At 37.9% G+C, this 27,231-nt stretch overlaps 1 protein-coding gene and 1 pseudogene across 2 annotated transcripts; one reads left to right on the top strand and one right to left on the bottom strand.

Annotated features, from left to right (window-relative positions):
* Positions 1–1,520: 1,520 nt before the first annotated feature.
* On the top strand, positions 1,521–18,801 carry LOC140852946 (uncharacterized; annotated as a pseudogene).
* A 2,494-nt stretch (positions 18,802–21,295) lies between these two features.
* LOC140852930 (putative disease resistance protein RGA3) lies at positions 21,296–25,509 on the bottom strand. 2 transcript variants are annotated; one of them, XM_073246874.1, is made up of 3 exons: positions 21,851–25,508; positions 21,676–21,763; positions 21,296–21,570 (listed from the first exon to the last, which is right to left on the bottom strand). In XM_073246874.1, the coding sequence occupies exons 1-2, from the start codon at positions 25,431–25,433 to the stop codon at positions 21,717–21,719; spliced, it is 3,630 nt and encodes a 1,209-aa protein (XP_073102975.1). In that variant the 5' UTR covers positions 25,434–25,508; the 3' UTR covers positions 21,296–21,570; positions 21,676–21,716. The 2 variants fall into 2 exon arrangements, with proteins under 2 accessions (XP_073102975.1, XP_073102974.1); XM_073246873.1 differs by having other exon boundaries at positions 21,676–25,509.
* Between the last annotated feature and the right edge of the window lie 1,722 nt (positions 25,510–27,231).

Raw genomic sequence — 27,231 nt, forward strand, 5'->3', positions numbered from 1 at the left:
TAGAAAGACCTACAAAGCATCAAAATGAAAGATGTGAAACCAATTTGGCTTTCAATAAAAAAGACTTATGAACCTGAGAACGACACTGCCTGCCAATAGCAAAGTTTACTCTGCACCTAACACTGCCACTGCCTGCATGTCCTATGACCAATTCGACATCTGATATGGTCTTGAAAAGAGAATTTGCAATCAAGCATCCACAAGCCCAAACATAAAGAACTTATAGCATAATAAATAAATAAATAAAAACAAGATAATATTTCATACTTACTACAGCTTTGTGAATCTTCTTTGTCATTTGTTCCCATCAAGGGCTAAAACATCATAAACCATGGCTACTGCTATAGTAGTTCTAAGGTTAAAATAGATGGGGCTTTTGCAAGATTAGTAATTCCCTCAAGTTACGCTGCAAGCATAATAAGGCTCTATTGCCTAACGTGTTGCCAAAAGGACAATTACCTTAGAAAAATGCCAATGAAAATTATATATGAGAAAAGCAAATTTTCTATGTTATAAACTTCCAATTATAGCAATATTTTCTGTATTAGTAGCTTTGAAATATCAAATCGAAGAAAGAGAGTACACACATGGTTTAAAAAATTTATAATATAATTTAAAAGACTAAATAAAATTAATAATATTTTATTAAAAAAAATTTAAATAACTTATAAAATATCAATATATAAAATTAATCAAATCTGGAAGCATGTTGTATATTATCTTAAGACGTATTTCCATCTCTCCTGTAGGAATATTCAGAAAAATCATCCCAAGATATGATCGAAATTCTCCACTTGCGAGCACGATCGTGAAGAAAGTTGATGAAGACTTTTTCAACACCTAGAAAGATGAAGAGAAAAAAAATATTATGATTAAAGAGAAAAAATCATTGAAAAAAAGATTAGAAGGCTCTTAAATGGCTTACAGGATTAAATCTCAATGGAATCTTTTTATAGCAACCAATATGATTGTTTATAATCATTTGTGATTGTTTATGCTGTTGGGATTTCTATTGACCATTAAGATATTTAATAAGAAGTTCAACGGTCAAAATCTTTAATATAGAGTCCAACAGTCATATAATAAAAGAGAGATTAAATACACATGATCATTGATACTTAGGTGCCCAACGATCAAAAATTAAAATTATGATAATTAAAATATTTAAATGATAAAATTAAAATATTCAAAAAATATTAGAGAAAAATTTTAAATTTTTTTTCAATATTAAACACATTTTTATGTTTTTTTTTTTTTGTTTGAATGGTTTAAACGTACTTTATCGGTCCGTGCATTTAGATGGAACACGATGGGTGAAAAAAAAATTTTTTTTCTTTCGATCTCTTGCATGAGTCAACGATCATGGGCGGTCCGCGCCGTTCTATACCGTCAGCGGTGCACAGAGAATTTCACGCATTCAGAAAAGGAGAAGGGCTGGTGGGCTGGTTTACGGTGGTAACAAGCGGACATGTGCATAACATTTCTATGCGAAACAGCGAACGGTTAAGAGGACCGCGAACGTGAAAGGGGAAACGGGGTCTAGTTGGTGCTGAGGATCCTGATAACCACCTTCTTCGCCTGTTTTGGGCTTCATCCGGATCGTTCGCTGGTTTTAATCTAGGGTTGGGGTTTTTGTTCCCCCTCCCTCCCCGCGAACCATGGGCAACCACCACAAGTGGAAGCGCGACGAAGCTCCGGCGATCCCTCCGGCTGCTGCCAATGGCGGCGCTGAAATCGACCTCTCCCTCCTGGAGGTGGTGGAGAAGTCGCAGAGTGGCGGGTGGAGGTGCTCGACCTCTGCGCCCTCAAGAAGCTGGTGCTCTCTTCGAGCGCCCGCCTCCGCGACAAGCTGAAGGCCCGCATGAAGTACCCTGATGAGCTGGAGAAGTTCGCCAACTTCGAGGTCGAGTCCAAGACGGGATCGAGCGCCTCAAGATCCTCGTCGGTGGCCCGGAGTTCTACCAGGACCTCGTCGCCCCCAACATCATCTCGGCCACGACAACATCGACGTCTCCGTCGATGTCGTCGGCCTCCTCATGGACCTCACTGGCGAGAGGACGTCCTCGAGGACAACGACGATCCCGCCCGCTTCCTGGTCGGCCCCCTCACGGAGAATAATGCCCTCGAGCTCCTACTCCAGAACCTCGGCCGCCTGCTGAGGCCCAGGTCGCCGCCATCCACAACACCTTCGGCACCATCGAAAACATGACTGAGGTCAAGCCAGCGATCGCGGAGCTCGTCTGCGAGCGGATCAAGCTCCTGTGGTGGCTCCTAGGGAGGATCAAGGTCGGGAGTTTGATGCCTAACAAGCAGTATGCCTCGGAGATTCTCGCGATCCTGCTGCTAAACAGCAGGGCGGACCAGAAAAGGCTGGGGCAGATGAACGGGGTTGCTGCGGTGCTGCAGGCTATGGCAATGTACAAGCCGAGGGACCTGAAGAGCTCCGACGAGGAGATGCTTGGTGACCTGTTTGTGCCGATAGAGAACAAAGAGAGGTTGTTGAAGTCGGAGGGAGTGGATCTGATGATCATCATAATGGAGCATTAGAAGTCTACATACGGGTCCGCGAGCGGTTTGTGGATATGTTGGGGTTGAATACAGCATTCCCCACTTTCATGGGTAGGGCAAGTCCTCTCCTGCTACCTTCTTCTATTATGCTTTTTCGTTTCTAGATTTCTTAAGGATGATTATATGCATTTTTTATTTATTGGCCCTTTCTAGAATGAGCTTAGCTGTCCATCCCTTTGCATCTGAGATGCAATGCCATAGCCATAAATCCTCAGCAAGTGAATTTCATCTGGCAAATTTGATGGTTTCAGTGGTATTGCCTCTAATTTTACCTGTTCCAGCCCTAAACTTTAAACAAGAGTCAGAAGTTAGTAAAAAGTAGAAAACATGCAGAAACTATGAAGGGAAAAGGTCAGTAAGTTAAATAGGCATCATCCAAATTCGATTTGGAACTGTTTTGATGTGTTGTTCCAGAAATTTTTTCATGCTCAAATAATTTGAAACGTATGATCTTTTCAAATGAAAAGCTAAGGTGAAACTTGATTTATGATTTAAAAATATAATGAATCGTTTTAGTGTTTGATGGCAGCCTAATGTATGCCTGTCCATGAGATTGAGCATCAAGATTATCAAGCTTATGTCAAAAATTTGCCTTTGCTATATTTTTTTGGGAAATCTAATGCGACAGTTTTAGTCTTTGCAAGATACATATTTGAGTTTAGTCTTGCTAAATGCTTCTTTCTATCTGCAATAAAGAAGAAATAGCATGTTTTTGCCTAGATTGGGCATATATATGACAATTTTTGTCCCTATAGTTAGTTGTGGCTGAAAATATAAGGCATTCTTTAGATTTTAGATTGTTTGTGGCTGAAACCAAAGTGTTTCAATTTCTGTCTTGGTGTTTCAGATTTTTTATTTTATTTGACTTTTGGTAGTTGAGTCATCATTGAACTACTGCTTACGAAACAAGGAAAAACATAGTTGCATGCAACCCTTTTGGAGAAAAGTGGTGATGAAGTGAAACTAAAGAATAGGACGTTTTATAGACTTGTTGCTTTCAGATCTAAATAATATCAAAAAATTTTAACTTAATTATGATAAGGTGGATTTTCAATTTTCTTGGTTAATTTTCTTCAAATGGAAAAGCCTCATAGCTGGATAACTAGTAATGCATGGCGGGTTTATCTTTACATGACCATGCATACATCTGATCCCACTGTTTTCTCCTCTTAGAATTGATAATTAGTTGGGTATAGATGTTAAAATGGTTTGAGATAACCCATTATAAAGTGCTTATGTTATATTGGTAACCAGTGTATGGTGTTTTTAAAAGGGACATGTTATCGTACAAAATTTTCAGATCCAAGACCATGATGCCCTTGAAAATTCCACATTATTATGTTCTCGTTTGTAAAGATCCATAGTTACTCCTGGTTATGTAAACATCATCACAGGTATATTTTTTTAAGTTAGCTGGCCATACAAAAAGAAGTTGACCAATAACACTTTGGCTGGTTTCTGTTGCTCCTCTAGGTGTTGAATTGTAAGAGTAATCATTCTTTCTTAGGGTCTGTTGGGATATCTAGGATTCATAAACTTAGGATAAAATTCATGATAGAATGTAGGATTTGATCATATAGGATATACATAAAATCCTATTAAGAGAAAAATCCTTTGTAAATTATGTTGGGTAAAAGAGAGTAATTACAAGTAAGAAGGAGTTTATTTAAAGAAAATCTGAAAAATACTGAAAACTGAAAATAGAAAGCTGAATTTGCAGAGCTATTGCTCCTACAATTTTTTTTTTGCTTTTTTTTTCACATATTTTCTATTATTAGATTACAATATTTAAGGCCATAATGCAGTGGATGAAAATCAAGCATTAAATACAACTTTGGAAGTCAAAAAACTCATTTTGGAACTAGAACAATCATTTATTGTTCTTTACAATATTAAAGACTTAACAAACTGACTTAGAAAGTTGTTGCACGCCATTAAGAAGATTTTTCAGAACTTTTGACTTTTCTAGAATGCCACCTGGACTGTTGACTGGCCCCACACTAATATTTTTTAGAAAATCACGGATTACTCATAAATTCCCCTCTTAATTTATGACTTTCAATTGAGCCTTGAACTTCTCAAATTTCTTTGTCGTAATGGCTTTAGTGAGCATGTCTGCGAGCTGCTCATGTATACTAACGAAATCTAGCTGAATTTCTCCTTTCTGAACAAGATCCCGGATGAAATGATACCTTAACTCAATATGCTTTGTTCTGGCATGGAAAATCGGATTTTTAGTCCTAGCAATGGCTGACATAGTGTCACAATAAATGATAGTTGGCCTTTCTTGCTTCTGACCTAAGTCAGCAAGCAATCTTCTTAACCAAACAGCTTCACATGCTACTTCAATTGCCGTGGTATACTCAGCTTCAGCTGATGACAATGCTACTGTTTGCTGTTTCTTTGAATTTCAAGAGATGATATTTGATCCCAAACAAAACACATAGGCAGATATGCTTTTCCTATCCTCCAAAGAATCTGTCCAATCACTGTCAGTAAAACTAAATAAAAGGCAATCAGCTTCTTTTGAATATCTAATTTCCAGCTTCCTAGTTCCATTAAGATACCATAGGATCCTTTTTGCTACAACAAAATGCAAGTTGCTGGGCTAGTTCATGAATCTTAATACCATATTCACTGCTTGCATAATATCAGGCCTTGTGTGTGTTAAATACAGCAAAGATCCAACCAGACTTCTGTACACACCTTCATCAACCTTCTTTCCTCTATCATCTTGCTTTAGCTTTTCATTAAGAGCTGAAGGAGTAGCTGTAGGTTTACTGTCCAGCATCTGAAATTTTTTAAAAAGATCAAACAGATATTTTTCTTGAGAAATAAAAATCTCACCCTTTGCTTGCTTGACCTAGATCCCGAAAAAGTATTTCATGATTCCCAGATCTGACATCTCAAATTTCTTCATCATAGATTGCTTAAAATCAGCAAGCATTTTTTGATTATTTTCCATGTAGATTAGATCATCTACATACAAACATATCAACATAACATTCTGCCCACACCACTTCATATATAGTGAAGGCTCATTAGGACTCCTCAGAAATTCATTTTTCTGGAAATAAGAATCTATTCTACTGTTCTAGGCTCTGGGGACTTGTTTAAGGCCATATAAAGCCTTTTTTAGCTTATACACTTTTTTTTCTTTGCCCTCAAGCTCATATCCTTGAGGCTGCTCAACATATACTTCTTCTTCAAGCTCTATATTAAGAAAAACTGACTTTATATCAAGCTGAAACATCTGCAATTCTAGCTATGCTACAATGGCCAGCACTATTCTGATTGTTTCCATGCGAGCAATCGGAGCAAATGTTTCATTGAAATCAATTTCGGACTGCTGAGAATAGGCCTTTGCAACCAGCCTTGCTTTGTGCTTCTGGATGCTTTCATCTTCATTAAACTTTGTCTAATAGACCCACTTCAAGCCAATTACATCCTGCCCTTTAGGAAGATCTACAAGCTCCCATGTTTTATTCTTCTCAATCATTGCAATCTCATCATCCATTGCTTGAATCCACTTTTCTTCCTTCAATGCTTCTTCAAACATGTGAGGTTCACAAGAAAACAAAGCAAATTCACATGTTTGATAGCATAATAACTTCGAAAATCACCATACATATGAGGAGGGTGCCTGATCCTGTCTGATCTTCTCAAAACAGGAGATGAAGATGAAGTTTCAGGTTTTAAATTTGCACTTCCAGTTGTAAAATCTTTAGAATATGAGGGTTGTTACTGCTGAACTTCTTCTGTTCTGTTTGCTAGAGCAAAATCAGACATCATACTCGATTTTTGAGTGTTGTTGCCCCACTCCAGTTCTGCCAGCTCATCAAATAAAACATCCCGAGCCACAACCAGCTTCTTATTATGTGGATTTAGCAATCTATAGTCTTTAGACTCATCACTATAGCCCACAAACAGAAATTTTTTCTCTTTTTCATCAAATTTATCCTTGTTTGGGGCTTTGTTTAGTGCATAAGCAGGACAACCAAAGATCTTTAAATGACTTGCCTGTGGCTTCCTTCCAATCCAAGCTTCAAAAGGAGTTTTATTTCGAACCGCTTTTGTTGGAGAATGGTTCAGAATATATGCTGTTGTATGAACAGCTTTAGCACACAAATCGTTGGGAAGTCCTTTGCCTTTGAGCATACTTCTTGCTATTTCAACTATGGTCCTGTTCTTCCTCTTAGTAACTCCATTTTGCTGAGGACTTCTACTCACTGTCAGCTACCTTTGGATCTCCTCTTTCCTGCAATAGTCCATGAAGGGACAAAAAATAAACTCTCTTCCACGATCAGTCCTTAAGGACTTCATCTTGCAGTCACTTTTCCTCTCAACCCGAGCTTTAGACTGCATAAAAATAGAAAATGCATCTGATTTCTGACTTATAAAATAAATCCAGATCATCCTTGTAAAATCATCAACAAACAGTAGGAAATACCTCTTGTTTTCAAGTGAAGGTGTCCTCGTAGGAGCAAAGATATCTGCATGCACCAAATCTAAAAGTGCCTTTGCTCTCCATGATGTCTTTGGAAAAGGGAGATGATGCATTTTCCCATAAACACAACCTTCACAGATTCTGTCCTTTTGATCTAGTTGAGGTAATCCAACCACCATCTTCTTTTATTATAGAAGCTGTAGTCCTTTTTGATTCAGATGACCATATCTTCGATGCCAAAAATAGGATTCATTGGCAACATCTCTTTTAAGAACAATATTGGTTGAATATGCCATTGTTAGAGGGAAAACTTTATTTCTGATCATCTCCACTTTAGCTATCAAGGTCTTGTTCTTTTTATCAACAATTTTGCATTCATTGTTGATAAAACAAACTTGATAATCCTTCCAAACTAACTGTCTAACACTAAGCAAGTTGTGTGCAAGGTTTGGTACATATAGAACATCTTGAATGTATTTTTGGCTTCCAGTTTTTATGTTGACAGCAATAACTCCTTTCCCTTGAATTTTTTCTGCTTTTCCATCATCGAGAATCACTTGATTTGTTATGCTTTCATCTAGCTTTACAAAAAGCTCCTTATTTCCAGTCATGTGGTTACTACAACCACTATCAAGAAACCAAACTTTATCTTCTTTGGCTTTAGCATTCATACAGGTGTAAAACACCTGTTCTTCCTCATTTTCTCTCATGAAGTTTGCTTCATTCTTTCTGTCTTCTAATGCCAGCAATCCCTTTGAGAATGATTAGGAATTTTGCACCTTCTGCATCTGAAATAGCACTCGGATGATGCATGATTGGTTTTCTTGCAAATAATGCAAGAAGAACCTGAATTTCCTTGTTTTTGAGGATGAAAACCTCTTCCACGGCCTCTACCTCTGCCGTGACCTCTTCCTTGGTTCCCTTGACCTCTTTTCTTCTCATGTTCATCTCTGGACAGATTGACTTTGGACTGAAAAGCTTGCTCCAAGGGCTGATTTGATGACTTCTGGATCCTCTTTTCATATGATTCAAGAGAACCACTAAGATCAAACATTGACATCTTTGAAAGATCCTTTGATTCTTTAATTGCTGCAGTAGCATGATCAAACTTAGGAGAAAGACTCCTAAGAATCTTTTCTACAATCTTCTTTTCTTCAATTATACTCCATAGCCTCTAATCTGATTTACAATTTCAGCTCTTTGATGGATTTCGAATCCTTCATTTGAAGATTATCAAAACTCCTCCATAGGGATTGCAGTCGGATGAAAATGACTTTCTCATTTCCTTGAAACTCCTTCAAGGTTTCCCAAACAACTTTGGCTTTGGTGATGCCGTAGATGCGAAGGTAAATTGCTCTACTCACTCATTGTGTAGATACCTTAAGGTAAGAGCATTCTTCTCTACATTCTCTTTGTATTGGGACTATTTTTCAGCAGTCCATGCCGTACTTGATCCTGCAGCAGGTGGTTCTTCATAATCTTCTTCTATCAAATCCCACAAATCTTGAGAGATGAAGAAGAACATCATTTGGTCACTCCAATACCCATAATTTGACCCTCAAAGATTGGAATTTGACTTTGTGAATAAGAAAAGAGGGTGCTAGAAGAAGATGAAGGATTGGTAGCCATATCAAGCTAACCGTAGCTCTGATACCAAATTTGTTGGGTAAAAGAGAGTAATTACAAGTAGGAAGGAGTTTATTTAGAGAAAATCTGAAGAATACTTGCTGAAAACTGAAAATAGGAAGCTGAATTTGCAGAGCTATTGCTACAATATTTTTTTTGCTTTTTTTTCACATATTCTCTATTATTAGCTGACAATATTTAAGGCCATAATGCAGTGGACGAAAATCAAGTATTAAATACAACTTTGGAGGTCAAAAAACTCATTTTGGAACTAGAACCATCACTTATTGTTCTTTACAACATTAAAGACTTAACAAACTGATTTAGGAACTTGTTGCACGCCATTAAGGAGATTTTTTAGAACTTTTGACTTTTTTAGGATGCCACTTGGAGTGTTGACTGGGCCCCACACTAATATTTTTCAGAAAATCATAGATTACTCACAAACTAATCCTATCATTTGTTTGGATGATGAATTAGGATTTCCTCTCTCTCCTTTCCTCCTCTTCCCCTTTTCTTTCTATCCCTTCTTTTATCAAAATAATAAACTTATCATTATCAAAATATCATATTAATCATTATAATTACAAATAATTCATATCAAGAAAAAGCTAACATTATCTTTGTTTATCTTTGAAATTTAAAATTAAAACTCGTTTGGGTTTTGGAACGAATTTGAAATTTGCCCCTATAGATTTGGAATTTGCCCCTCAGGTGCCCACTTTTCAAACCCAATTATATATATATATATTATAATTTTTTTATAAAAATTTTGACTATCGGTCCGATTCGATCTAATCTTCTATTGGGTTGGACCTAGATGCTACATTAGGACCAATCTTAGGGATGGCGATTGTAGCCAACTCACCAAGTATCCAACCTTGGTATGGATGATGGCATGCTTTGCTCTGAACCTATCCTGATATAAATTTAACCCAGATCCTTTCTTTTAGAGTTACAATATTTTATAATGTTTGCTTGATGAGTTCTTTATCCAATCCAACTCGATCCGACTTGACCCCTCTTATCTAGCCGACCCAAGCCGAGGTGGGTATTAGGCAAATATGGATATGAAATTTTTAATTGCAGGATGGGTATGGATATCGGCCAATTTGAACCCCAAATTTTTAGACGGTTTAACCACTACATTAACCAATAAGCCACAATTGTCTATTTTTAAATTGATTGATAATATATTTATATTGTTTAAACTCTTACATATAAACACCCGACACAAAAACCTAGCCATCATCTAAGCTTCCTTATTCGGCTGCTCCAAGCCACCCACCCAACTGAGACTTCTGAGGATGTAAAAAATAGAGGAAAAAGCGGGGGAAATCATAGGAAAAGTCAATGAAAACAAAGGAAAAATGGAAAAATTAAAAGGTAAGACCTTTTCTCACAAAGATTGATCAGTTTTTTTTTGCTTCTCGCATCCTTTTCTTTTCATTTCAATCTCTTTTTTGGAGATCCATGGGGAAGGAGAGAACTTAAGGGAGATCAGAGGATTTCTTAGGTTCCGATTGGAGTTTTTTCTCAAACATATGGGATTATGTGCGAGATGTGGCGGTGTGAGTGGCAGAGGACAGCAACGAGAAGGTTGAGAGCAGGGGTGCCGAGGGGAGGAGGCAAAGTTGGTGAGGAGGCAGAGGGCGCGGGGGAGGAAGATGAGGCGAGGAAAGAGAGGGGTAGTTGGAAAGGGGGAGGAGGTGGACGAGGGGGAGGGGGAGAAGATCGCACGTCAATATGATTGGGAGGCTCGATTATCATAGGAAAAAATAATGATCTCTGGAGGTCATTATTTTTTTCCTATAGGATTAGCCATTTCCTATTAATTTTTTATCCCATAATTCAATCCCCCAAATAATGGCTAGGAAAGAAAATAGGATTTTAATCTATAGGATTTTCAAATTCTATAGGATTTGGGCAATCCTATCCTTTCCAAACAGGCCTTTATTGTGATTCCAATCCTCCTCAAGGTCCTCTAAAGGAGTTATTTATTTTTCTTATCTCACCATTTCAATTACATATCTTCACCTTGCAGCTTCTCGGCGGTCTCACAAGTGCACACATGTGATATTTATTGCCACTTCATTCTTGCATGTGAAAATCTGGGAAACACTTGATTGATATATTGAATTACTTTAGTATCAGTTTGATGTAATCATGGTGCAATGCTTCGGTGTTAAGGATTCAGGGCTTTGCTATGAAATTTGTCAACAATAGGACTAATATTCCAATGCAAAAGGGAGGACATTATTGTATTAGTATCTCTCTTGTTTATGAAACTTAATGTCTTTGAAAGTAAGTTTTGTTAGAAGGATAATGGGGTTATCAAAATGTAGATTTAAAATGTGTCTTTTTTCAGAACAGATCTATTTAACTATCATAGGAAAGCAGTTGCATTAACGAGATAAAAATGAAGATGGAGAAGAGAATAATGACGGTAAGACATCATGTCTTGTATTGCAGCTGCAATGCCCAAAGGAACATATAATTAACCACAGACCATATGAGAGTATGATATGTGGAAAGGCTTCAGATTGTAGAAAAGCAACAAAATTAAAGATCAGCATGGCCATGGATTTGAAAAGTTAGTCTCTAACACTGATGTTTCTCATGATGAGAATAATTGTTTAAATTCAGGAGGTTACCAATTACTAAATACATTGGTAACCCTCGAGGTCATTATTTTGCTGAGAGGTAATGCATACAAATTAGCAGTTTTTGTAATGATTTAGAGTGGTTTAAATATATGCTGAGATGTTTTAATTGAATTAATCTGTTCAGCATTGAATGGACAGATTGTAGCATTGTTTGCATTTAGAGGTGTGTGGTTTTGTTTGTTTGGAAAAATGATATGACTTCTATCCCTTTCATACAAATGCCATGTGTATGTTAATATTTAAAATTTATGTTCCATGTGAGTATTTTATTTCCTTTTAGCGGGATGATCTCAAGGGCTGTTTTCATATTGCCTTTTTTTGACTGTGCCCCTTGTTCTGATGTTTGTGTTCAACTTAATCAGGGATGCATTCATAGTGCTTTTTAAATTTATCAAGCCTTTCTTCTTTCTGCATATTATATTTTGTATCCGTTGTTTGCATACATTGTTCATTCATGCATCTTTGTTGTAATTTTATATAATATTTATATTCCTCTGAGCAAGCAAAACAAGAAAAAGGGCTACCAAGAGGAGTTGGAAGAGCATCTGATTTCACTGGTTGCACTATTATTTGGTAAGAAGGCAAGTGGATCCTGGAACTTCAAAATTACTGTTCTCTTGTATCTTGCATGCCATGTGTTTCTGTTAGTTAATTTGTTTATGACTGTGCAATCAACTATTGAAAGCAAGTGTGTGCTACACCATATTGTTGATAACGATCTAGGTGAAGTTGGACTCAATAAGTGTATGCAAGTAGTTGGCCCTGATTAATTCTAGTATATGATTTAGCAAAGTTGTTGCATTCAATGTAAAATATGATAAAGTTTCTATATATTTGCTGGAAAAATCTTGTTAAATTGCTTGCCAGTGTTAGTATAGTAGTACATGAAGAAAAGTGCTTGTTTCACAAAGTGGAAAAGCAGATTTATAAGTAGCTGGTTTCACAAAATGGAAAAGCAGATTTATAAGTGGAAAACATCAAAATCTGAACTTAGAATGAAGTGGCTGGTTTCATTATATGGTTATAGAAATGACTATGCATATGAATGGTTTATATATAAATACTTCATCTTCCTATTGACTATTTGCTAAAGCTAATGGATTTTTTGATGTAATCTTGATTACTGTATTTTTTGTAATTATTTGATTTTGTTTCTATCGTTTTGGCTATGGCGGAGGTTGTGAAGGGTTGTGATAGCTCTACAAATAGAAATAAGATGAAAAAGTTGGTTAGATGTTTTTACTCATAGATTTATGGAACAACAAAAAGATTCACCAACCATTTGTTAGGTTGTCCCTTTTGCTTTTCTGTTTTCCAAAAATCAGAAAACAGAAAACAAAAGCATTGACAAATGGGCCCTTAACTTTGCTTTTTTTCCCTTAAATTAAGAATTTCACTTTTGGGAAACCTGGGAATTCTATCTTATATCCATGAAATCTTGATGCGTTGGTATGTTCTTTTTAGCTTTCTTTTATCTTTGATTATGTCGGCTCTTGTTTACCTATTTTTGGTACTAGCAAGCCTCATCCCACTGATATGGGTTGACTTTATCAATGAAGGAGATATTACTTGTACATACATGCATGCATACATATATAGATATACATGCACGGGTGGCTAGAGATCAAGCCGCATCAGATCTAGGTTTGACAACCTGTGGTTATAGAGTTATAGTTATTCATCTGTGATCTATCTCAAACCTGGTGAAGGAATATAACATTGCTCAATAGGGGTGGCTAAAGATCAGGCCGAATCAGATCTAGGTTCGACAACCTGTGGTTATAGACTTATAGTTATTCATCCATGATCTATTTCAAACCCGGTGAAGGAATATAACATTGCTCAATTTGGCCAACACCCCTGATAAGAGAATATAACATTGCTCAATTTGGCCAATACCCCCAATGGCCTAGTACGGTGATGGGCCCATGAGGTATGGTGCAATTAGTGTTTTGAACATGTGGGAGGGGTGGAGGGAGGGATCAGTCCCTTTATGTGGCGTCAGTCAGCAATTTGATGAGAGAATGGAGGGGAGAGTGGAGGGATGTTGGGATTTTCTCAGGGAGAGAAGGGGTGAGAAGGGAGGGGGATGAGGCATATCTGTTGGTGGATGGTCAACCGCCAAGGAGTGTGTTACTGTGGTGGCTGATATGAATAGAACAAGTGTCAAGGCATAGTGATGGTCGACCATCAAGGCCAAGTAGTGGTCAGTTTCTGGGAAAATTACCACAAGAATATTAAAGCAGGGTGGTGGGTCCATGATACAAGGCTTTCTTTTAGTTGTGAATGGGGGATAAGTTAGACCTAGGGTTTTTTTCCATCAATCATGAGGTAGGGAGAGAATGAAAGAGTTGAGAGATCACGAAAAGAGGTGTCGGCTAATTTTATGATTTGAAAAATAGCAGATTTTGGTGAATGTGTTACAAGTTAGTCAAGACACCAAATTGAACATTTATTAGAGTGCCCAGACTTGGTTTCTCCATGTTCATAATCCTAGATCTGACCCAAATTTTAAAGTGGATAATATTTTATCTAGTTTCATTTTTCTGACAGAAAAGCCGCTACCATGCCCTTTTCTTCGGTTGAGGGAGGGATATTTTTGATGGTTTCCATTAAGATAGAGTTTCTAATTAATTAATTAATTAATAACTCATTTTAATTAAAATGATCGGCTTATCATTGCAATTCAAATTCTTTTTGTTTGGAAATATCGGTCCTTACTGATTTATCCTTGGTGACCTTGTTGTCTTTGTACATCTATAATTGATATTATTGGTAACCTGATATCACAATTCACAAGAAACATTTTTATAGCAAACTTAGAATTTTTTTTTGAAAAAAAACATCATATTTGCTGGAGGTCACGCTTTGATTTTGTTGATGTAATGGCTTGTAGATGCTAATTCATGTGATCCATCCTTAATGATCTTGTGGACTCTCTGTTTTATCATGTTTATTTCATGAATGTGTCATCTGGTTATCACACATAAACCAATATGGTGTATATTCATGGTTTGTTCACTTTGTTGTGTTCAGTTATGTACTTGTTGAAACAGAATAAGTGTAGATAGAAAATATGAAAGCCATTTGCAATTTTATGATGAACCTGGTGTTTGATATGTATTTCACTCTAAATGATTTGCTGGTTTCTTTAAATTAGTCTACACAAATGTCTTGATCATCTAGGGGGACTCTTGGACTCTAATATCCCTGCCCTTGTTGCCAAATGTGCTATCCTTTTAATTTGTTATTATCTCTTAAAAAGAGAAGTAAATGAGTTTAAGCATGAATAACATGCTTTTGAGACATCATATAAACTTGGGAATCAAGAAGTTACCTTGATATGCATCATTAGGAAGTTTTTGCCTCACACTTAGGATCTGCCAGGCCTGATTCCCTTTTTGAATCTAAGCATTTCTTTGGAGCTAACCAATTATCAAGGAATGAAGCCTCGTAGGAAGCTTCTAGGGTGTTAGTGGTTCTAACTTCTAAGTCCTTACATGACCCTTGATGATTCTTTCTTTCTTTATCCCCTTTCATCACTTTTGAATTTTTGTTATTTTTATGTTGCCGAGCTTGTTCTTGGGATGTAACGTTCGCAATTTCCTCAATTCACAAGCTTTCTTTTATATTTTGTGTCAAATCTTTTGTTCTCTATTATTTGTTCGATGATGAGATAATATCATTTAAAACTATACATGGTGGAAAAAACTGAGCATCCAATGATATTTGCATGTTCAGATATCCCAGATGTATTCATGTGTGGAAAGGCTCCTGGAACAAAGGTTCTCATGATTATTGGGAAAAAAGGAAAAATCCTCATGTTGGTAAGTCTTGTGCAAACTCTGTATTGACATAATTGAGAAGTGCATTTGGAACATGAGTTTGGGTGTGGATAGTGGAGTCCAACTCAATGTTGTATACATACATACATATGCATATATATTCTTGTAGTTAAGGAAAGTATATACATACATACATATGCATATATATTCTTGTAGTTAAGGAAAGTGTTTTGTTTCATGTTGGAGGATTCTCCTCGTTGTATATGGAATCTTCAGAAAGAACACACGATTGCCCTGAATGTGATGCCAAAAAGAACACACGATTGCCCTGAATGTGATGCAAATACTGGTTTATAGGTGTTTGATGTAGACTAAGTGCCAATTATAATACACTCGAGCTTTGGTTGATCATATTATGGTTGATAAACCTAATTTGTAGGGAGCTGAAGTTATTTGTTTATTACACTTCTTTTTTCTTTTTTTTTTTTTTAACAAGCAGCATTCTATCGCCTTGTTTGACGGTAAACCTTGGCACAATGGTAAGGTTGCTCAATTGTGACCTGGTTATCAGAGATTCGAAATACAGAAACAATCTCTTTGCTTCCGAAGGCAAGGCTCTGTACATCTGATCCTCTCCAGACCCTGCAGTGCTAGGAGCCTTGCGCACGAGGCTGCCTTTTGTTCTATCCCCTTGTTTTAGGGACTTTCCACCTCAATGCTGCCCATTTGCCAATTTCCACTCCGAGGCCTTTTGGTGCTTATGCTAGTAGCTATCATACGTGATATCATCTAAATTGTTAATTTCAACCACTCTAGGCTGTCTCTTGTTTTCTTACCTTGTGAATGAATCAGATTAGTTGTTCTGTTGAATCAACTTAGCACTGAGTTATTTAAATGCGTGGGTTAACTTCCTGCTATTTTCTAGGACCAATGTTCTATATTCCTGCACCTCTACCTGCTCATACCTTCAGCCACCTCTTTTGGGATAGCAGTTCATCTGTGTAGCATAGCAGGGGGACAAAGTGTGAATAATAAAAAAGTAATAGTTTGTACGCTTGTCTTGTTTCTTTGCTGGTTAACCAAGAGGATCTGAATCAGTTAATAAGTAGCTTGATCCACTTTTAAATTCTTTTCCTTATTAGCTGTAAGAGATTTATTGATTAGCATTTTGAAATTTGATTAAATTTGATCATCACCCAATTTTTTTAATTTCACCATTTTTACTTATCCACTTTATCTTATGTCCTGGTATTTGGGAATTTTCCATTAGGTGCCATTGTGAGAGGTTCAAGAAGGGTGAGATAGTTAAATAGATTTGTAGAAAATGAATGTGAAATACAGACCAACCACTTGAACTCTATATGCCTGATATCTTGCTGGCTTCTTTGTAGAACCTTTGTTGCTCGAGTTTGATTCCTCGCTATTGATGTTATAACTTGTTGCTTCTGACAAATGATCAACAGCTGTAAATTGTAGGTATTCTGACAGGAGTTAAAGATGAGGCTGATCAAACTTAAAAGACTTTGAATTGGATGACTTGGAGGTCACTACCTCATCTCAATATAGTTTGCTTCAGCTTATTGTTTAAGGTTAAGCCTGACATCTGGTCATCTTATTCTCATAGATGGATGAAGAGGAGCATTATAATTGAAAACTGCAAGCTGGGTTCTTCACCCTTCAAGCAAGCACTATGTTATGATAGTGTAATGTTGTTATTCTTCTCCAGGATTTCATTCACTTATACATTTCACTTTTTTTCCATTTTATTACTGAGTGAGCCTTTTTTTCTTTTGGATTTCCAGTTGATTGCACTTATTCTGGGCCATCACTGGTGTTCAAGTAGAGCTTAAGCAACTTCTGTTTAGTAAAATCGATTCTGAATCAATGGCCTTGATTTTTGATTTTAGATGGTTGTTATGGTGTTCTAAGTAGAGCTTAAGCAACTTCTATTTAATTAATCATTTCTGAATCAATGGCGTTGAGTTTTGATTTTAGATGGTTGTTATGTATGCACCCACAGATGAGGCCTAGAAGAACTACTACTTAGACAACAGATGATGACAAGGAGCGATGTGAAGGATATACTTAAGGTATGCATTCTTAAGAAAGCTTTTCGTTCTCAGTCATGTTGCAATATCAGAACTAAATTGGTTCTTGTATCTCAATCCTTTGGGACTATAACTAACAATGATGATTTGTTTTTTGAAGTGAGGACTCTTAGTGCCTTATTGAACTTCAGCTTTATTTTGTATTTTTTGAGTGAAATGTATAGGAGCGTTGGTTGCTATTTGAGAACTTAATGGAATAATTTGCCACTCACTGTAGTGTTAAATGTGTTTCATTTGTTATTATTGAGCCAGGGTTTAAATGTTGGTACAAACTCCCATTCCAGTTTGGTGTTAGTTCGGTATGATATTGGGATGGGTCCAGATTGTTCTGATGGACGGACACAGGCATTAACAATGTGAATGAAAAGAAAAAGAAATATCAAAAAAATTGCATCTTGGGATGCCAGGCCATCAAATGTTGGGATCCAACCATCCTGGTCCATCTTGATTGGTACCAAATAGGATATTCTAGTTCGAGAGGAGAAGGAATTGGTGTCCTAGATGTGTCCCAGGTATTATTCTCGACAAAACGATATGGTGCTTGCGAGAGATGTTGATACTGTCGAGATGGGAATCATTGGTGAAGGATGTAGTAGTGAAATGCCTTTACTTTGATTCTTTTTCAATAGATGGTTGGTGACTCAAGGAGGGGAATTACTAGCCCCCACCATTCTAATAGACTGGAGCTTGAGAATCTATTCTTCTCAGAGGATGTATAAACTTTTATTCTCTTTCACCCCTTATTCTTATGAGTGTGCTGACCTGCATGAGCATTGGATGGTAGTCTACTGATTAGATAAGAGTGGGAGTAACTAATATATAACCCCACACTTGGGGTGGAGATGGGCCCCCATATTTGCATATGGGGTGTGAATAGCATGTGGCACAAGTAGTGCATGTGATCAAAATATTAGTATTTTATGGGTGATTATGATCTTGTCAATTCAGATGTCTTTCTTTTGCAAGAGCTGTGCTTGTATAGCCATTAAATTAGGTTGGAGCAGGAAAACAAAAATTTAAGTGTTTTGGCTAAATAAATTTGAAATGGTACTAAAGTACAAGCTGCTTCCTGTAAACCGAATTCATGGAGGCATGCAAAAGCTACAGCTTGACTGTATGACTATGGTTTCACTTATATATGGAACAATGTGCTTGATCAGAGCTTGGAGCTTCTTCAAAATGTCAATCTTTTGTATCAAAAAAGAATATATTGCCTTTCCTCTTCTCTAGAAGAACTTGTCAAATTTCTAATCTATCAGCTTGTCATAAATAACTGTGCTTTGCATTTATATGGTTGTCAGCAGCAACTATCTCATATTGCAGGAGCATGATAGTATTGGAGATCTGGATAGACCTGAAGAGAAGGAGTGAGCACAAGCAAAAATCCAAAAATTAATTGCTGTATTTTGGTATCTGTTCCACAAAGCATCGGTTGTGGACAATGTTCTATCATGGGATGCATGTGGATGTTAACATGATTTATGGCTGAGTTTTAACATGTTAAGACATAATAGCAAATTTTAAGCAGTTCTTTTTCTTTTGTTGTAACTTAATGGCATATTATTTTTGAGAAGTCAATGCATTGTCTTAGAATTCATATATATCAGAGATTCAAAGTGAAGCTGCTTGCCCATCAGATGTAGCGTTCTCTCCCTTCTATACAGGAAGACCGCTTAAAAGACCCCTTCACCTACTCAAGTTCGACTGATTAGCATTATTTGTTTGCTTCATGGTAATGCAGGGGTCAAGCTACCCAATTTTTCAATAAGATTTAACATGTCCATTTCGTTGTCTACTGAATGTCATGTTTCATCCATTTGCCTTGTTCTATGGATTGTGTATTTTGAGTAAATCTATCATATGATCTGGTGTTCTGTTGTGCTTCTGTCCCCAAGACATGAAATACCTGGCTTAAGGAAAGAGTCTACTAGCAGCGATGCTACATGTTTTTGCCCGTGATTGGTTATCACCACTCTGCTTTGTATGAGAAAAGGCAGGCCTTAACCACTTTCAACTCTTATTTATGGTCAAATTTTTCTAGCCTAATTCATCTTTTTATGTCTCTGTCCAATAAATTCATTCAATTATAGGATTAATCTACCTACCAAATGCTCAATCTTCAGATTTTATTTTGTGCATCCAGTGTGCCAAAGTTCTGGTTGGCAGCATCTGTTTATTCTCAAATCCCTGAAAGAAAATGACTTGCTACGTAGGGAAAATATTAAGTAATCCAAACGGTAAGCAAGAACCTGATGGTTTCTTATAGTATCTTGTAATTCCAGGGAAGACAACCAATTCATCTAGTGAGATCTACCAACAATAGGGACTCTTTAACAGATGGTTTTAGATCTCACTCGGAATGCGGTAATAATAAATGAAATTGTAGTGCATCAAATATCAAATGAAATTTGGCGGTGGTAGTCACAAGACCTATATGGTGCAGCTCTAAAAGCAATGTCAATATGTTCCCTTAAATGAACGTCTTGACTACTGTATCTTTGGCAGCTTTAATGAATGATGTTTGCTGATGCTTGCTGGCAGCCAATTGCTGTGTTTCCATAATCATGGAATATGTGTGGAAAACACCATTGCACGTTAGGAGAACCTTAATCAACAAATGAAGTGAGATCAGTTGAGGAATATAAGCAGTTGCTTCTTCCTAGGTGACACCAGATCACCTCATAGTCTAATTTAGCATGGCTGGGGATTTTGCATGAACTTCTCAGTCAAGTACCATTAGAATTTACGATCTTCAGTATCTATTATTAAATTTTAGAGACCTAAATAGCAACTGCAAAGCAGAATGCCGGTTCAGATAAAGCTATTCTTTTGGCTCCCCCTGAGAAACAAGCTACTGACTGAGGGCAATCTCTTCAAACGTGGCTGGAATCATCATCTAAGGTGCCGTCTACGTGGAAAGATATTTGAAACAGCCAATCATCTCTTCCTTCTTCGTGGTTTTACTTCAGCCGTACGGTGAAACTTCTTTCACAAGCCGAATGTTTGAAACAGCCAATCATCTCTTCCTTTTTTTTGTGGTTTTACTTCCACTGTATGGCGAAACTTCTTTTGACAAGCTGACGATTAGAGGACTGCGCGCCAACCTCTCTATTGGACCTCTGCAGATCCAAGGATGGATTCTCATTACCGTAGCTGTTGCTTGGGCCAGATTGCTGGAAAGGAATGAAAAAATTTCAGCGCCGAAATGAAGAAAGTAGCGGGCGCTTTTAGATTTTCTCCTGTCCATCTGGTCTAAAGAAAATTGGAATTCGGGCGTATATGTTAATTTTGTCTTATTTTGAGCGTTGAATATCTTATCCAGTCTAGCAGCTTCTTGTACTCTCATTTGTTTTTCTTTCCTCCTCGCGCTCATGTTGCTTGTTGCGATTTTAATATATTTTCAGTGCATAGCGCACTATTACCCTCTGAAGAAGCAATTGCAAATCTTTCGATTTCATGAATCAATGTTTTATGTTAGGTAAATATGTTTGGTTCTTATATCTTTTCCAAGGAGTTCAACCAAAGGTACGGCATGCAGGCTCAGACGTAGTCATTTTAAGACTGGAATTCTAAAAACACGAAGCAATACGGAAGACCTCTTCTGAGTAGGAATTTTCTCCATGATTTTTAAATAATTGAGGTCACAAAAACTGTGCATAATGTCAGCTTGTTTCCAAATCTTCTTCAAGCTTTTGGTTGTTTATCTATTCGCACACAATCAAAGGACGGGCATGAACACAGAGGTTTGTATGCCCATCCTTCCTCATGTATTTGCTTCTAACGCATTCCCATCCACCATCAACAGCATCGTGCTATGGCATCACTTCTCTATGCTTTCCTCGCCTATCTGATGCAATGAACCACCACCGTTAATGGCCTAGCAAAATATCTAATACATGAAATCTAGTATTGGTTCTGACACCATCTATGAGGTAATCTGATTACTTAAATCTCCGTTTGCTGCAACGCTGGCAGGCTCTTTCAAATCGGACCCATCTTCAATCACAAAACAATCATAAGTTGTATTTGCAGGAATATTAAGGAATTCAAGTTGGCCTCCAAGATTAAGGAAAAAGAAACATCAGAGACAGAGGGTGGGAGAAAGACTGCTGATTTATTGCATACAAATTTCTAGAAGTTACACACCAGCAAACGATAATGTCATCAAAACAACAGGAAAAGGAAATTACAAATGTTTCAGAACTCCAGAAAATAAAAATTACAGAGGGCAAAATAAAATCCAACAGAAAGGTTTAAATCAAACAACGACACCATGAAAGGAGGGGAAAAAAGCATCAAGCGAAAGATAGGGAAAATCCTAAGCACCCAGTGATCATCTGTCCTTGAGAAAGAAACATGAGCATTTGGATCTGGGTAAAGAGAAGATTACTATAAGATTAGCGATATAACAACCAATTTAAAGGTGCTAGAGTAATCAAAAATGGAAACAAAAATGTAATGGAAGGAGAAATCACCTCAATGTAAAGAGGACGCTTGCTTGTGGACTCTTGCTTTATCAGTCCACTGATTCTTCTGATTCCACCACGTCGGCTGATTCTTCTGATTCCACCACGTCGGACATCTGTTCAAATCGCAGCTCTTCAAGCTTGGGAAATGAAGTCGCTGCTGACGATGCACAGGGTGCAAGAAATTCCGGTCCGATGGTATTGATTGCACGTGCTTCGCTAATGCAAAGGGATTTCAGTTGGGGCAGTTGGCCTAGTGGAGGAAGAGCTCTCAGCTTGGGACACCACTGAAGCTCCAACTTGCTGAGACGAGGCAGCAACTTGGGGGCTCCTCTTCTTTCTTCACCAACCCCCTCCACCATACCAAACGACCATTCTTCCCAGTTGGACATGCGTTCAAATCGCAACAGTTCAAGGTTGGGAAATGAAGTCGCTGCTGACGATGCACAGGGTCCAAGAAATTCCGGTCCGATGGTATTGATTGCACGTGCTTCGGTAATCCAAAGGGATTTCAGTTGGGGCAGTTGGCCTAGTGGAGGAAGAGCTCTCAGCTTGGGACATTCATAAAGTTCCAAGTTCGTTAGACGAGGCAGCAACTTGGGGGCTCCTCTTCTTTCTTCACCAACCCCCTCCACCATACCAAACGACCATTCTTCCCAGTTGGACATCTTAATAAGATACAGCTTTTCAAGGTTGGGAAATGAAGTTGCTGCTGACGATGCACGGGGGCCAAGAAATTCAGGTCCGATGGTTTTGATTGCATCTGCTTTCTCAATCCAAAGGAATTTCAGCTTGGGCAACAGGCCCAGTGGAGGAAGAGCTCTCAGCTTGCGACATTCATAGAGATGCAATTTCATGAGATGAGGCAGCAACTTGGGGGCTCCTCTTCTTTCTTCACCAACCCCCTCCACCATACCAAACGACCATTCTTCCCAGTTGGACATCTCCTTAAGACACAGCTCTTCAAGGTTTGGAAATGAAGTCGCTGCTGACGATGCACGGGGGTCAAGAAATTCAGGTCCGATGGTTTTGATTGCATCTGCTTTCTCAATCCAAAGGAATTTCAGCTCGGGCAACAGGCCCAGTGGAGGAAGAGCTCTCAGCTTGCGACATCTATAGAGCTGCAATTTCATGAGATGAGGCAGCAACTTGGGGGCTCCTCTTCTTTCTTCACCAACCCCCTCCACCATACCAAACGACCATTCTTCCCAGTTGGCCATATCGTAAAAAAACAGCACTTCAAGCTTGGGAAATGAAGTCGCTCCTGACAATGCACGGGGGCCAAGAAATTCAGGTCCGATGGTTTTGATAGCTTCTGCTCCATAAATGGAAAGGGATTTCAGGTGGGGCAACAGGCCCAATGGAGGAAGCTGCGGACATGATTTACAATGAAAGAGCACTATTGTCGTCAGGTTAGGAAAGGAGACACCCAAGGAAGGTGACATCATCCAGCTGGGAAATCCAGTACCAAAGAAGTTATAAATCTGAAGTTCCTGTAGGTGGGTGGATTGAGGAGAGAGCTCATTATAAATCTTGTCATTTCTCTGGATCGTTTCTTCCGAATAAATAGATGGTTCTTCCCCAATCAAAAATAGTGTCCTTAGACAGCGGCTGTTTGCGAGTACCAAAGCTCCGCTTGGTTGTGCCCTCTCCAAACAACGAATCTTCAGGAATCTCAGCTGGCATAGAGATTGTAGCTCCTTCAAATCACACCCCTCATCATGCCCGATCACAAATCCATCAAGATGGTTCAGATCTTTTAATTTGCCTATTCCCTTTGGCACATGAGTTAATGGAGTTCCTTCAAGACAAAGGCATCTTAGATTGTACAATTTTGTGATGGCCTTGGGGAGAGTATGCAAGAATTCACAACGTGCCAAGTTCAATATCTGTAGGTTTACGAGGCATCCGATGGACTCTGGCAACTCCTTGATCCCCGTCGTAGAAACATTTAAATATCTCAGGTGCAAAAGATCTCCTACGGAGTCGGGAAGGATCTCAAGTCTTGTTTTGCTTAGGTCCATGACCCGTAGAAACATCAATTTTTTAAAAAGTTCATTCTCGACCATCTTTGTCTCATAACTATTCCAAACAAGAAGATTTCTTAGGCATTTTTGCTGTTTTATTACATCAGGAACTTCTAGTCTCTCCCCTGTGTTAACCATTGACAAACGACGTAGTTTACTCAAAGGATTTGTGTTAGGTGATTGCTGTTGATCACCAAGAAAAATGCTCTCATCCCGTATCAAAAAATGAGCAAGGGAACGTAGCAGATCATGCATCGTGCAGTAATTGCCAGCTACGTCACTCAATTCACCAAACTCATCACATGGCTGTAAAAGGTTCCTCCCGATCAACTCCCTACAGAAATCCTCTGCTAAATCTTCCATAATCGTATCTCCCTGTGTTCTTCTTACAAATCCTTCAGCCACCCAATGACGAATAAGCTCATCGCGATCCATCCTATAATCCTCAGGAAACAACGAGCAATAAAGAAAACACTGTTTGAGATCAGAAGGTAAATCTTCGTAGCTTAAAAATAGAGCTCCTGGGAGTTCTTCTTCAAGCCGACTCATAGACCAAGCATCACTTTCGAGAACCATATTCCATCCTATGGTGCTTTTCTTCTTCAACCTTAAAACCCCAGCAATGGCCTTGATTGCAAGAGGAAGACCGTCACATTTTTCCACAATTTTAACACCGATTTCTCTTAAGCTAGAGATCTCCCCCTCCTCCTCCTCATCATCTCCAAAGACTTTTTTACGGAGCAATTCCCAGCCATTGTCATCATCCATTTTATCAACATGGTGGATCTCTGCTCTCATATTTTTAGCCACGTTTACATATCGAGTGGTAATCACAATCTTGCCATTAGCTGTTGCATTTTCAAAAGCTATTCTAAGCAAATCCTCCCATAATTCTGTCCTCCATATATCATCTAATATAATGAAGAATCTTTTTGAAAGTATAGAGGAAAGACGGGGTACGAGCTCCGCCTTAGTTTCATCCTCCTTATATTCTCCACCCGCACCCCTAATTATATCTTTCAGCAATTTTATTTCTGAAAATTCCTTGGAAACACATGCCCATACATGTATAGAAAAGTTCCTTTTTATCCTTTCATCATTGTAAATGCTAGAAGCAAGAGTGGTTTTGCCTATTCCGCCCATCCCAACAATTCCCAAAACTCGGTATTTTTTATTATCCTCCTTAATTAGTGACTCCACGAGACTTTGGGTAGCCTCTTCAATTTGCGTCCCCACAATATCAGACTTGACCGCACTAGGGAAAGTCTGGCGGGGATTTACTCCGCTCCCTTGACCACTTTGCTTCATGTTTTCTAGTATAGGCAATTTTGATCTATCCTCTTCAATCTCCTTTAGCCTATCATTCAGTTTTCTAATTTCGCTACCAATTTCATGGCGGAATTTGATGCAGCTAAAGCAAGAAAATAAAGATGAGGGACGGCGTACCGCTGATTCTGATGGATGATCTTCCAATAATCTCCTGCCCTCGATCATACAACGGTCGATGATATCGTCCGCATCATACATGATATCTTTCAACTCCGTCACCCATCTATTGACACTCAGGTCTGCATACATCTTCCGCTCCGCTGATTCAAGAAAGCCGCTTATCCTCTCCATTCTTCTCTGAACCTTCTTGATTTCATCCTTCACGCCTAGCATCATGGACATCTCTCCCTCTAAAAATTCTGAAAGTTGATTAACATATCTTCCCACAAAGGCTTTTAAGATCATGGCCATTTTTTGAGACTGGCAGAGGAGGATGGATCTCTCAACACTCAAAGAGAAGAGCAGCTTGTAAGGCACTATAGACCCTTTCAAGTCTACATGTAAAGATCCCAAATACCTTGACCTCGATAATTGACGGTATTTTAAGGTGCTTTGATAGCTGTGCAGTGGATGATCCAGCGGTCGCCAGGCAAGGGAGGAAGGTGCGTCTTTCTTTCCTGCGATTTTTTTATTTTAAAGAAAGACCAGGGTACTTCTCCAGTCAAAAAAAAAAAAAAAAAAACAAAAAAGGAAGCCAGTTCTCCTCCGGCAAGTTGCAATGGTCTTAGTGACCCTACTTACCAAACGCGTCCACAAAAATAATTTATGTGGTTATATTCATTTATGGTGGAATCACTTGACATTTTATATAGTTATGTGCAGATGATAGATAATACACGTTATTTTTGTTAAAACAAAAAATATCATTATTTTGTAAAAATAAACAAATCCAGATTTGTGACTGCTCTGGCATATTTTACGAAGGTCACCAGTTATTTCATCTTTGAACTTGACACGAAGATGGCAAGAAAATAATAAAAAACCCACTCCTTGCGCCAGTTGCCTACAGGTGCAGGAACGCAGCCTTCAGGTTCCATAGGCAGCCGCATACAACGTCCATCCCGCGCGGTCCCAAGCCACTCAGCAATTTGAGTTACTTTTATTATTATTATTATTATTATTATTATTATTATTATTATTATTGTTATTTTGATAAAAAAGTTACTTTTATTTTATTTTAGCGGCGCTGCCAGCGTGTTGCTTTTGTAAAATTCTCTCGACGAGGCCCATTTGAATTGGATGAATTTGATATGAAAAAATAAATTTTATATTATATTATTATATTTAATATAAATAATTTAAAAAAATAATAAATAATAATTTTTATATTTATTTTTTAAAAAAAAAATAAATATTATAAAAAAATTTATATCTGATATATTTTTGAATGATGGTAATCCATATTTGACAAAAATATCTTTGTTTATAAAATGGTCCATTTAAATAATTTTTGTATGAATATAATTAAGAAAATCATAAAATAAAAGATCTCAAGATGGCCTAGAAACGATCCCCATCCGATCCAAAAAACTTCTCCTACATGCTTAGCTATATAGGCTATCATCTAGTCCGCTACACTATTCACCTCTTGAAATACATGCCTAATAATTAATGCAATGCATCCCCATAGTAAAATCAAGACATCATGCAATAGAAGGTGAGTGACTCCTCGAATGCGGCACTGTAACTAAGTCATCACCATGATGGAGTCACCCTCAACAATGAACTGGCCCACCTCCAGGATCTACCAGACAAACATAATTCCTACCCAGATATCATGTGCTCAAATAAATGACTCCTCCCAACTGCCATTAGCCTGGAATCAGATACACGGATCACAAAACCTGCCCCATTATATCTATCTCAAATACTACCATCAAAATTGACCTTCAGATACGATGGAGAAAGGAAGCTCCTAGATAATGAACACCCGATGAGCTGCTGCATGAATAGAATGGAAGGTCTAGATCTCCAGAAATTTGAACGTCACATCAATCAACTCCACTACCATAATCAAGACTTTTTTTAGAATAAATCTCGCCATACACTGTCTGGATTCAAACATCAAACTGTTCCTAATCAGCTAAATGTAGAGAGCCATGTAGACCATACATTCGTGGATCGCAAAACTATGGTTGAAAGATGTTAGTTGAGCTATCGAGCGCCAATGCATCCTGCTGAAATGAAATTGGTCCAGCATATCCACTTA

Source organism: Elaeis guineensis, chromosome 12, assembly GCF_000442705.2.
Source record: "Elaeis guineensis isolate ETL-2024a chromosome 12, EG11, whole genome shotgun sequence".
In the NCBI taxonomy this organism is placed as follows: Eukaryota; Viridiplantae; Streptophyta; class Magnoliopsida; order Arecales; family Arecaceae; genus Elaeis; species Elaeis guineensis.

Bases quoted from the DNA above. Each gene is read 5' to 3' on its own strand.
- LOC140852930 (XM_073246873.1), bottom strand. From the start codon at position 25,433: ATGGCCATGATCTTAAAAGCCTTTGTGGGAAGATATGTTAATCAACTT.